Raw genomic sequence first — 11,112 nt, forward strand, 5'->3', positions numbered from 1 at the left:
AGCAACAATGAGTGAATGCAAGAATCAATCAACATGGTTGCCAACACAATGGCTCCAGGCGATCAACCGCGCCACAATACTTACCAGACTTCATATTGCGTTCGTGGATGATGTGGGTGTCGTAGGGCACAATGTCGCATGAAATGAACCATGCATGCACTGCCAAAAGAGCCCCCTTCTGCTCCTGGCTACGAAGTCTGTAAGATACGGCCAACCACGCATACACAACAACTCATCCTTCATGGTCAAGTACCTATCGTACTTCTTACTCTAAAAAAATAACATGAAGTTTTAAGATAATCTCATGCATGGCATTTTGACCTAACACCTGTCGGGCATGATGTCCGCCATGGACGTCGTCGACAGGGGGGGCGGAGGGTACCTGGCTACGGATAGATCCTGGCTGGACGGCGCCCTAGTACAAGGCGAGAGGGAACGTGGGTTGTGGCTGTGGACGTCCGGCAATGCCGAGGTGGCGGCCGAAGAGGTACGGCGATGGAGGAGGAGGAGGAGGACACAGATGCAAAGCGAGGGGGAGGGCAAGGGCAGAGTGGAAACTAATGTGACCGGGAGACGGATTTGAGTGGGCCGGGGGTGTCAGAGTCCAACATGGCGTCGGCCCGGACTCCTGTAAATCCCTCCCCCAGTTTGCTTCCAATTTGCGGGAAAAGGCACGTCTGCACCGGTCGACGGACCGATACAGATCCGTATTGGATGGCAAAATACGTCTGCACCGTGCGGTCTAGACGATTGTGAAGGACATATGCCCTAGAGGCGATAATAAAGTTGTTATTTATATTTCCTTATATCATGATAAATGTTTATTATTCATGTTAGAATTGTATTAACCGGAAACTTAGTACATGTGTGAATACATAGACAAACAGAATGTCACTAGTATGCCTCTACTTGACTAGCTCGTTGAATCAATGATGGTTATGTTTCCTAACCATATACATGAGTTGTAACTTGATTAACGGGATCACATCATTAGAGAATGATGTGATTGACTTGACCCATCCGTTAGCTTAGCATGATGATATCGTTTAGTTTGTTGCTATTGCTTTCTCCATAACTTATACATGTTCCTATGACTATGAGATCATGCAACTCCCGAATACCGGAGGAATACTTTGTGTGCTACCAAACGTCACAATGTAACTGGGTGATTATAAAGGTGCTCTACAGGTGCTCCGATGGTGTTTTCTGAGTTGGCATAGATCGAGATTAGGATTTGTCACTCCGATTGTCGGAGAGGTATCTCTCGGCCCTCTCGGTAATGCACATCAATATAAGCCTTGAAAGCAATGTGACTAATGAGTTAGTTATGGGATGATGCATTACGGAACGAGTAAAGATACTTGCCGGTAACGAGATTGAACTAGGTATTGAGATACCGAAGATCGAATATCGGGCAAGTAACATACCGATGACAAAGGGAACAACGTATATCATTATGCGGTTTGACCGATAAAGATCTTCGTAGAATATGTGGGAGCCAATATGAACATCCAGGTTCCGCTATTGGTTATTGACCGGATACGTGTCTTGGTCATGTCTACATAGTTCTCGAACCCGTAGGGTCCGCACGCTTAACGTTCGGTGACGATCGGTATTATGATTTTATGTGTTTTGATGTACCGAAGGTAGTTCAGAGTCCCGGGTGTGATCACAGACATGACGAGGAGTCTCGAAATGGTCGAGGCATAAATATTGATATATTGGATGACTATATTCGGACACCGGATGAGTTCCAGTGGCCACTAGATAATTATCAAAGTGTCGGGGGGTTATCGGAACCCCCGGGGGAACTAATGGGCCAACATGGGCCTTGTGAGAGGGAGAGGAGGGGCCATAGGGCTGCCCCCCCCCCCTTGGGAGTCCAAATTGGACAAGGAGGGGGCGGCACCCCCTCTTTCCCTCCCTCTCTCCCTCTCCTTCCTTCCCCCTCCTTCCTCCTAGTTGGACTAGGAATGGGGGAGTCCTACTCCTACTAGGAGGACTCCTCCCCCTCCTTGGCGCGCCCCAAGGCCGACCGTCCTCCCCCTTGCTCCTTTATATACAGGTGCAGGGGGCACCCTAGAACACACAAGTTGTTTGTTTCCAGCCGTGTGCGGTGCCCCCTTCCACCATAATCCACCTCGGTCACATCGTAGCGGTGCTTAGGCGAAGCCCTGTTCCGGTAGCATCATCATCACTGTCATCACGCCGTCGTGCTGACGAAGCTCTGCCTCGACACTCTGCTGGATCGTGAGTTCATGGGACGTCACCGAGCCGAACGTGTGCAAATCGCGGAGGTGTCGTACTTTCGGTACTAGGATCGGTCGATTGTGAAGACGTACGACTGCATCAACCGCGCTGTCATAACGCTTCCGCTTACGGTCTACGAGGGCACGTGGACAACACTCCCCCCTCTCGTTGCTATGCATCACCATGATCTTGCGTATGTGTAGGAAATTTTTTGAAATTACTGTGTTCCCCAAAAGATTGCGGGTTGTTTGAGGATCGGCGTGGAGATGCCCTTAGGCTTTGATGAACTAGATGACCCGTTGCGCCAATGGCGCAAAGGGCGAGTGGGAGCCAAGAATAGTAAGAATATTTAGAGACTATAAAATCTTGAAGCAAAAATAGATATTTCAGCATGTTGTCGATACATAGCATTACATATTACATTGCATGTTACATTTATAGGCCAAAACAAAGGCATGAGATCAGTTCATGATAAGATCAATTCAAACCATTTACATTGCTTTGAAAAAGCAGGATACATAGATAGAGATGCATCATATAAATAGCTCTGGTCATTTAGCTTATTGTGACTAAGATATGCAGTCATGGAACTCAGGTAGAGTGATCGCTGCATGTGCCAGCAGACATGGTCAAGGTTTGCTTGCAAGGGGGTGAGGCGGCTCGATCTACTGAGGATCCACCTAAGGAACTGACGTGCCAACAAATGTATAGCATTGCGCCTCGAGCAAAGAACAGAACATTGTTAGATTAGGCGGTGGCTGCAGCTGGGCACAAGAAGGACCAACATCTGGGTGGATTGTTGTTCATGGTCTCACCAAAGACATATTGTATGGATTTGTTTCATATTACTTTTCTGTTCCAAAGTAATGAAAGAACCTAGAAGATATAGAAGCAACCTTGAATATGAACTAAAAGATAATGAACAAAGGATGTACTACACACACAAAATGTAACTTACCAGTTGCGCCCATGGCGCAAGAAGCCAATTAGAATTGTGAATTATGTGCATATTGTAGGGCATTGGTGACCATTATATATGAGTACCTTAAACCGATTGAAAGAGAAGGAAAGGTAAGGTTGTTTACATTGATGCATATAGTTCAGATGGACAATCCACAAGGAAAGACAAAAACAAAATTTGAAACATTCACAAAAGCATTGCAAACTTTGCTCGAGGAATTTGTAGATCTGAAGGAATCCATCGCCCAAGTATAATATAAAGGGCAACATATCCTTTTTCTTCTTCAGCGCGAACGTTGTTTCATTAATCCTCTTTTGTTCATGCAAGGAACAAAGTACAGTGGCGACAACCGCAGGAAAACAGAACATCGGCACTGGCTCATAGCAAAGATGGAACAAAGAAATTACATGTGAGAATAAAAGAAACAAAACTCGAAATTACCGGCATGTTGAGAGTGAATTACAGTGGGAATACCACCAACAAAATACAGAGCTAGCATGATATTAGTGCCTCATGGGGTCAGATAATGAATCATTGGCATCACAAGAACCTACTACTACTTTACATGAAACAAAAAATATATGATTACAGTGAGCACATCATAAGATGAAGTTGTGATGTTCAGGAAACACACCGTAGCTATGTATATACAACTGCTACTTTACAACCTATCTTACATAGGATCGTTCTAATCTAAGTGAAAACATGTCTATGAGGCATCACAAATTACTGAAAAAATAATTTTGTTGTTTTCGGTTGGTTATTTTGGATCTGTCACAATTTACTGAAAAAATAATTTTGTTGTACAATCCATTGACCATGTTTTCTAACATAAGTGTTCCAATTTAAAGTAGATCATGCTTGCACTTTTCTTCAAGGGAACACTAATTTTCCCTCTAATTCTCACAACCATGCATATGTATAACTCATATGTGAGTCGCATGGGATGAGATCATTAAAGAGCATAATAAAGTATCTATGGACATGTGACTAATTAATAGGCACTCGATATGAAGAACCTGAAACAAGAAACAGAAACCGAAGCAGAAGATTGTCAAAGAATAGGAACAGTTAAGAAAAATATAGCCGCACTTTACTTATCCAAATCAAGTGAAAATAACCAATATGCACTACATGTGTGAGATAGTATTATCTGATATACTACCTCTGTTTGTTTTTATAAGACGTTTTAGACTTTCAGACACTATTCAAAAACAACACAAAGCAAGTTGTCTGAACGTCTTACAAAAACAAACGGAGGGAGTAATAGATAAGCTAGCGCACACTGTCAGAAGCATAAAGCAGTAACAAAAAAATTGATTCATCAGCACCAGTGTACCATCTAAAAGTGCATTATTGTCTAGTACCTTCATTTTGTGCATAGTTTGGTGCATCCTCAACACCAAAAGCAAAAGAAATGCCTTCTGATCCGTCTCTAAAGTAAGAAAGTTTACTACCATAGAGATGTAGAAAGAGAAGGTCCATGTATGTAACTGAGAGTTGGATCATGTCCTAAACTGTGCACCATCTACCAAAATCAATAGTCAAAACCAGCGAGCAACATGCTAGAGAAAAATCATAAGAAAGTTGATGTTTGAGGCTACTACACGCAAATATAGGGTGAGGAATTATTACCTATGCTACAGTGGAGTCCAATGACCCCCTTCAAAAAAATACAGATCAATCATCACCACCACAATTTTTCTGCAGGTATGAACAAGAAAAAATACAGAGAAGAAAAATGAGAATGTATGGCTTTTTATCTGTATTATTACTTAGCCAGTTTGTACTTGTCAAAAAAATAACAGAACATGTTATTAGGCAGTGGAAAATGATAATTTTTTAAGACGTTGTGTCTGTGTGGAGCATACCTCAATTTGGTCCTGCAGCACTTTGATGTAGTCTACATCAATATCCATCGTGCCTGAAGTATTTGTTTGCTGCATATTCAAGAAAAATCTTATTAATATGTCTGTATTACACGACTTCTAGAGAATTACTGCACAAATGCAATTCTGAAATCTGAAATAACTAAGGTCCAAGTCAACGACAACTACGAAGGTTCTGAATTTCCGTGGGCAACACTTCCAGTTTGGATTAGAATCGTTAGTTTTAGTTGCACAAATTGAGTTTTCCTCCCTCCCTCCATATCTCTCTTCTTTAAAAAGAACCTTAAGTATTTTCACATGCTTTGTAAAAGAATAGATACCTCAAATGGTATAAACATCGTATCACCATCCACTTTAACTAATATTCTTAAATGACTGGGAAAACAACAAATGTGCAGCCGGCTACCCTTGCAGAATAATTCTTGCAGTGCATACAAAGAGTCGTAAAGCTCTGGTGACCGTTGCATAATAGTTTTCTGAATCTTTCTTATCTAGCACAAGAGCAAGCTTATGAATGTTCACTACGACTTCCTCTACTTTGCACATTGATATGGCTACATCTATTCGTTTAAATCTAAACCCTAAGATATCTAGAAGGAGATTATGACCTCCTTGATCTGAATTTGGGAGGCAGATGTTCCAAGCTGACCTGACCTTGTGTAGCACCAAGTGAAAGAATCGAGACCAAATGAAAAATAGAGATGAAGATGCAATCAGTACCTACCTTATGAATCATGCCCTCTTACGTGAGGACGCAGGGCCTTAACATAGAACCAACCTTGTCGGCGCTGACAGACAACGGGCACATGCGTCGTTCGGTTTCCTGTGATCACGAGCGAGCGCCATCTGCACAGGGGCGTGAGGAGGTCCTTGATGCTATGGACGTTGACAAAGGACGCAGGGCGCTACTCCTGCAGTACGCCCCGGTGCTCGGCGTCAACCCTTGGGTAGAACCACAAGATGTTGTTCTGCAGCACGGTCAAGTACGACGCCAAACATGCCTTGCTGTTCATGTGCACCTGCTGACAGACACAATAACCAATAATCAATAGTTTTGTTGATATGAGCACTCAAAATATTTGAAAGCAAACACGTGAACAGATAATAGGACAGAGCCATCAGAAATAGCTTGTTCTCACTGCGAACTGTAGAACAAATGTGTAACCTTAGTAGCCTTAGAATATTGTAAATAAACGAAGATCTGTAATTATAAAAGGAATCTTGTAACCAGAAAGAAGTCCAATTTAATAGCCAACGTAAAATATTATTGCTAAGCATACTAAAGAAAGGAAAACATCTGATTTATCATTAACAGTCTCTTAGCAAAACAACCAGAAAAGCAAAGTACTCTGCAAATTGTGGTATGTGTTCATTAGCCCCAGTAAAATGACTTGCTCACTTAGAATCCTTAGCATAAAGTCATGAACCATAGTTCGATACATTTTTATTTGTCTCATACACCTCTCCTCATTTAATAAATGGATCCGGCTCTGAAAAATATGTTACTAATGGTTAACAGAAAAGTAGAGTAGTCCCTTTGGAAAGAGCAAAAGGGAATAAAAGCACGGCTAAAATATATACTATTCATGCCCTGTCTCAACAATTTCTGTATCTCATCAGAACTAAAACCTGATACACATCTAATCAGAACTAAAACCCAAACACCTCGATCAATGCCAGCATTTAAAATCCGAACACCCTACAATCCTGTAATGCAATAACAAAGAAAATCTGAATTGTGCCAAGTACTACTTACGTTTGTCCACCTTCATTCTTCAGCATGTCCTCTCTTCTGCCTCCCTGTCCTACAATACAAAAACCAAGAAATAGAGCAATTAATCATAGCGATAAGACCAGAAAGATTGGGTCAGTTGAACTAATAGTAAGTAGGAGACACGACGAAGATCAATAATTTACAGACATCTTTTGCAAACATGCAAGTACTGCTGCAAGTATTGATCACTAATCACAATATCATGACAGAATGTTCATGTGGCCATTCTTATCCCAAGTTATGCCACCTTCTTCTATGTGGCATGTTCTAATGCAAGTATGGACCAAGAATATGTCCTAATTACTTGTTAGCACTGCAAGATAATTAGAGAACATGCAAGTATGGGCCAGCAAATCGATTATATGTGCAGACACAAAAGAGAAAGTAGATACCCAGCCAATTAGCTAAAACTGTAAAAAAACAAGCAGTTAAATACCTGACTATACTTGCACTGAAACTATTGCAGCATAAGTAGCTATGGAAGGAGAGAAGCCGGAGGAGGGGAAGGATCATGGAGACGCACTGTTGCAGCTGGAGTTGAAACGGCGCAGACAAGGAGCAGCGGACTGTGGGAAGAGGACGTGCAGGTGGCGAGAAAGCATGACGTCGTCCCCCTTCCCCCTCCTCTCGTGGCCGCTGACCCGTCACCAGCCAGCAGTCTTGTTGCTGCTTCCCTCACCTCCGTCTTCCTCAACCTCAACTGCTTGGGCTCAGCTCCAGATCCTCCGCCGCGACCTGGCGCCACGGCCAACGGGAGAGTAACAGAGAATGAGGCCGGCGGGACGAGGAAGAGAAGGGGCGAGGATCACATCGAACCGCCACGCGCAGGCCTCGACCGGCGGTGACCCTCTCCCATCCGACGCCGCGCCTCCTTCTCCTCTTTCCTCTCTCTCTTTCTCCCTCCTCTCCTTCATTCTTCTCCCTCTCATCTTCTCTCTCTCTGCCGTCGCCTCGCCCTTGCCCTTTGCTTGTAGGTCGCCGCTGCCGCGGGCCGGCGGGGGAAGCTCGTCCGCGCCCGCACACCTCGGATCGGGCGCTAGGTCCAAGAGGAGGCGGATCCACCGCTCCTCTCCGCTGGGCTGACGAGGAGGGAAATCCGGCAGGTTGGGGTGCCGCCATGGAAGGAGCCTGCCTCCCGAGCTGTCGTCTCCTCGTCCACGTCACGTGGTCTGGCCGTTCTAGTCAGGTGCGGAGGCACGGGAGGGGGAGAGGAAGGGGAGGAGGAGGTGGTGGAGGCGGAGGCGGAGGAGACGAGGCGGCCCAGAGGGAGGGTGGAAGCGGCGGCGACGGCGGCGCGAGGAGAGGAGGCGGCTAGGATGGAGTGGCGGCAGCGAAGAAAGGAAAGCACGAGGGAGAGGAAAGGGAAAAGAGAGCGCTCCGGACATTCATAGATGCAAAAAAGGAGACGTGGCTGGTGCCGCTACTTGGGCGCACTAGCCCATCTTTTATATGTTCAATGAAAGGAGTCACCAAGACGTGGGTTGAAATGAGAAACCCTTGTGATGCCATGGACCTTTTTTACGCCTTCATTTTGGGATGCTCCTTGGTTACATGATCGTTAACATATTGAGCCCCTAATAATCATTGAGGCCTCTACGAAGAAAATTGGAAAAATCATGGAAGTTTGGAAGGACAGAAAAATAGAGAAGTAGAGAAGAAAAAGAAAGATGGGCCGAAAATGGGCTGAAGGCCACCGCCTGATGTGCTTGGGCCCAGCTTTCACCGTGCCGTGCATGGACACTGTTTGGTCTCCGTGTGCAGACCCGCTGCCAATCTGCGGGGCCGTTGGATTTCGCTGTATCTTCTCCGCCCTCCTTCGCCCGTACCCTAGCCACCGCACAAGCGAGCCGTCGGCCGAGAAAAGCTTCGGGAGGGGAATTCCCGACGCCTCGGTGGAGCATCCGGGCGCCGCTGCAGCCTGCCTGCCTGTGACGGAAAGGACGCTGCGTGCTTCGTATCCACGTCTCCTTCGATCGGCCGTGTCCGGGACTCCGGGTACGAATCAGACTCAGCTGTGACTTGTGACCTTGTCGGTCGTGGCCGCACGCACCTGTATAGGCAGCACCGATACTCTAGTTGATTGTAGTAATCGCCAGATCGCCTACGTAGGTTGTACTACTACTGCTACTGTCAGTCGAGAGTTTGAAAAACACAAGCGAAGAAGAGACCGAGGGCATGCCTTGCAGAAAGGCAAGACTACGGCGGCGGCAGCAACGAATCCATGTAGAGATGGAGTCGTCGACTGTGTCTGAGCCTGAGGTGGGGATGCCGGCGGGGAACAAGGCGGATGATGATGAGGACGATGTTGACGATGAGCCTGTCGAGTCTGAAGAACCAGCAACTCCGTCTGAATCTGATCAGGCCGCCGAGGAAGCGGCCGAGGAAGAGACGATGGCGATGATGATGGGACTGGGGGAGCTGGCCGACGAGGCAGCTGAGGAGGCGGCCAACAGCGGAGCCAAGAAGAACAGGAGACGCAATCGGTCGGCCCACGATATGATGGTGGAAGCGAGAGAGAAGCAAGGGGAAATACCCGAGGAAGCCAACACCGATCCATACGCCTACCAGGCGCGCGGTCACCGCAAAGATTGGGACTGGATCTTCGCCCGACACTACGGCCCCTTCGACCAGACCAGTAAGCGACCTCCTCCCATGCATCCTAGCTGTTTTGCTGCCTAATTTTACTAGCATGCGACATTGACACACACCTCTACTATTAGCATATCCATATCATCACTAACTGTGACATATGTCTGTCATGAAGCATCTATCCCTGCGTCGTGCTTCACCGGCCTTCGTCGCCCTAACAACCGCTACGCCTGCACCCAGGAGATGCTCCAGATCTTCTGGATCAAAGTCGGGAAGATAAAGAAGCCCCTGCAGTGGCCATTACAGGTTTTTGGTACGATCGCCGTGCGGGATGTGCTGGATCACAATCGCATCATGGTCTTAGATCGCGAAAGGGATAACTGTCAAACCCTTACCAAGAAGGTACGTGCGATATCATGCATACAGATTATATGGATTCACTCTTTTTTCAGCTAAATTTAACATGATGATAGGAGTGGCTAAAATTAATATATGCAACAAATGCCAAACCATAACCGAGCTCCGTACATGAATACTGGCTAATCAGTTTATTATGTTCTTCAGCTAACTTCAGGTATGATATAATAGTGCGCTGTCTGGTTGGTCTAGAGGTAAAACATGTATCTGTTATCGTTTTTGCTTTCACTATGCTACCCAATGTTACATCTTCTTTGGCATTAGGTAACTGTTAATATAGACTACTCCCATCAGTCTTAGTGGTTGTGATGATCTGAACAATCTTGCCCACCCAACACAAATTATTGGCTCATGCCTCCTGGCTAATTTTGCTCATCATAAGTTAGTTTTGCCATATTTGCCTGCAGTAAGTTTCTAATTAAGTTTAGGAACAATGCCAGTTAAAAAGTGGATCATGTATAGATTGGCACTTCTTGGGTTGGGTAAATTCGGCTATTGATGGTCGTCAATTATTAATTTATTATGACTGAAGAGGAATTTTCCTTTTTGTCGAAAACAACATTTCCTATGACGGGACTGAAGCACTACTATTATTTTGCACGCAGGATAGATTTCTTACGCTGACAGGTCCTACCCGAGGAGTTGTGGTGGATGTACATCCTACCTATGTTGAGGTCGATCTGAAGGCGAAGGGCGCCACAGAATCGGAGGACATGGATTTAAGCTATTTAGTAGTCAGGTCTATGCCCTGCAGCCCGTCGTATCGCGCCGTGCCTAGCAGGCTTAGCACATTGGAGTTGACATACATTCGAATATACGACTGTGTGGAAGCCGCAATCAGTGTAAAAGTCAGAAAACATGGGTTCTGGCCCGGTTGCCGCGGTTTATTCACTGCCAGCACAGCCAGTTACGAAGACTTGGAGATCCCGTTGCTTGCGTTTGAAGGCGATAGGTTGCCGGTTGATGCTAGTGGAAGGCTTGAGCTTTCACGTCGTGTGGTCTGCGTAGAGCTTCAGCAGCCCGAAGGTAAGCTCTTGTTTTCGGCGAAGGCACTGCGTGGTAGTGATGAGAAAGACGTGAGGAGAGTTCGTAAGACTTTCACTCCCAAGAAGGTTGGTAAAACCAAGGAGAATATCAAGATTGGTTCCTGTGAGATGGAGGAAACTGTCACATGGTCCCTTCTTCCAAATTGTAAGTGTGATTATGACAGTGCTTTGAGAAGGTATTATTAA

General features: G+C 45.7%; 1 protein-coding gene and 1 long non-coding RNA gene across 6 annotated transcripts; one reads left to right on the forward strand and one right to left on the reverse strand.

The window, feature by feature from the left end:
- Window positions 1-2,641: 2,641 nt before the first annotated feature.
- On the reverse strand, window positions 2,642-8,287 carry LOC125510038 (uncharacterized). 5 transcript variants are annotated; one of them, XR_015602483.1, is made up of 6 exons: window positions 7,398-8,287; window positions 6,857-6,905; window positions 5,825-6,122; window positions 5,083-5,151; window positions 4,847-4,915; window positions 3,317-4,739 (listed from the first exon to the last, which is right to left on the reverse strand). It is a non-coding gene; the product is annotated as an uncharacterized LOC125510038 (long non-coding RNA). The 5 variants fall into 5 exon arrangements; XR_015602481.1 differs by adding an exon at window positions 2,642-3,126 and having other exon boundaries at window positions 3,209-5,151; XR_015602482.1 differs by having other exon boundaries at window positions 3,317-4,915.
- Window positions 8,288-8,793: 506 nt separating this feature from the next.
- On the forward strand, window positions 8,794-11,112 carry LOC125508566 (uncharacterized). Its single transcript, XM_048673320.2, has 3 exons — window positions 8,794-9,509; window positions 9,639-9,865; window positions 10,486-11,112. The coding sequence occupies exons 1-3, from the start codon at window positions 9,050-9,052 to the stop codon at window positions 11,110-11,112; spliced, it is 1,314 nt and encodes a 437-aa protein (XP_048529277.2). The 5' UTR covers window positions 8,794-9,049.

The sequence above is a fragment of the Triticum urartu genome, chromosome 5A (genome assembly GCF_056163025.1).
Source record: "Triticum urartu cultivar PI428250 chromosome 5A, HENAU_Tu73, whole genome shotgun sequence".
Taxonomy (NCBI): Eukaryota; Viridiplantae; Streptophyta; class Magnoliopsida; order Poales; family Poaceae; genus Triticum; species Triticum urartu.

Excerpts from the sequence above, each read along its gene's own strand:
- LOC125508566 (XM_048673320.2), top strand. The coding sequence starts at position 9,050 with ATGCCTTGCAGAAAGGCAAGACTACGGCGGCGGCAGCAACGAATCCAT. Across the intron at positions 9,510-9,638 it reads CGGCCCCTTCGACCAGACCA|CATCTATCCCTGCGTCGTGC; the intron begins GTAAGCGACCTC and ends TCTGTCATGAAG. Across the intron at positions 9,866-10,485 it reads GTCAAACCCTTACCAAGAAG|GATAGATTTCTTACGCTGAC; the intron begins GTACGTGCGATA and ends TTTTGCACGCAG.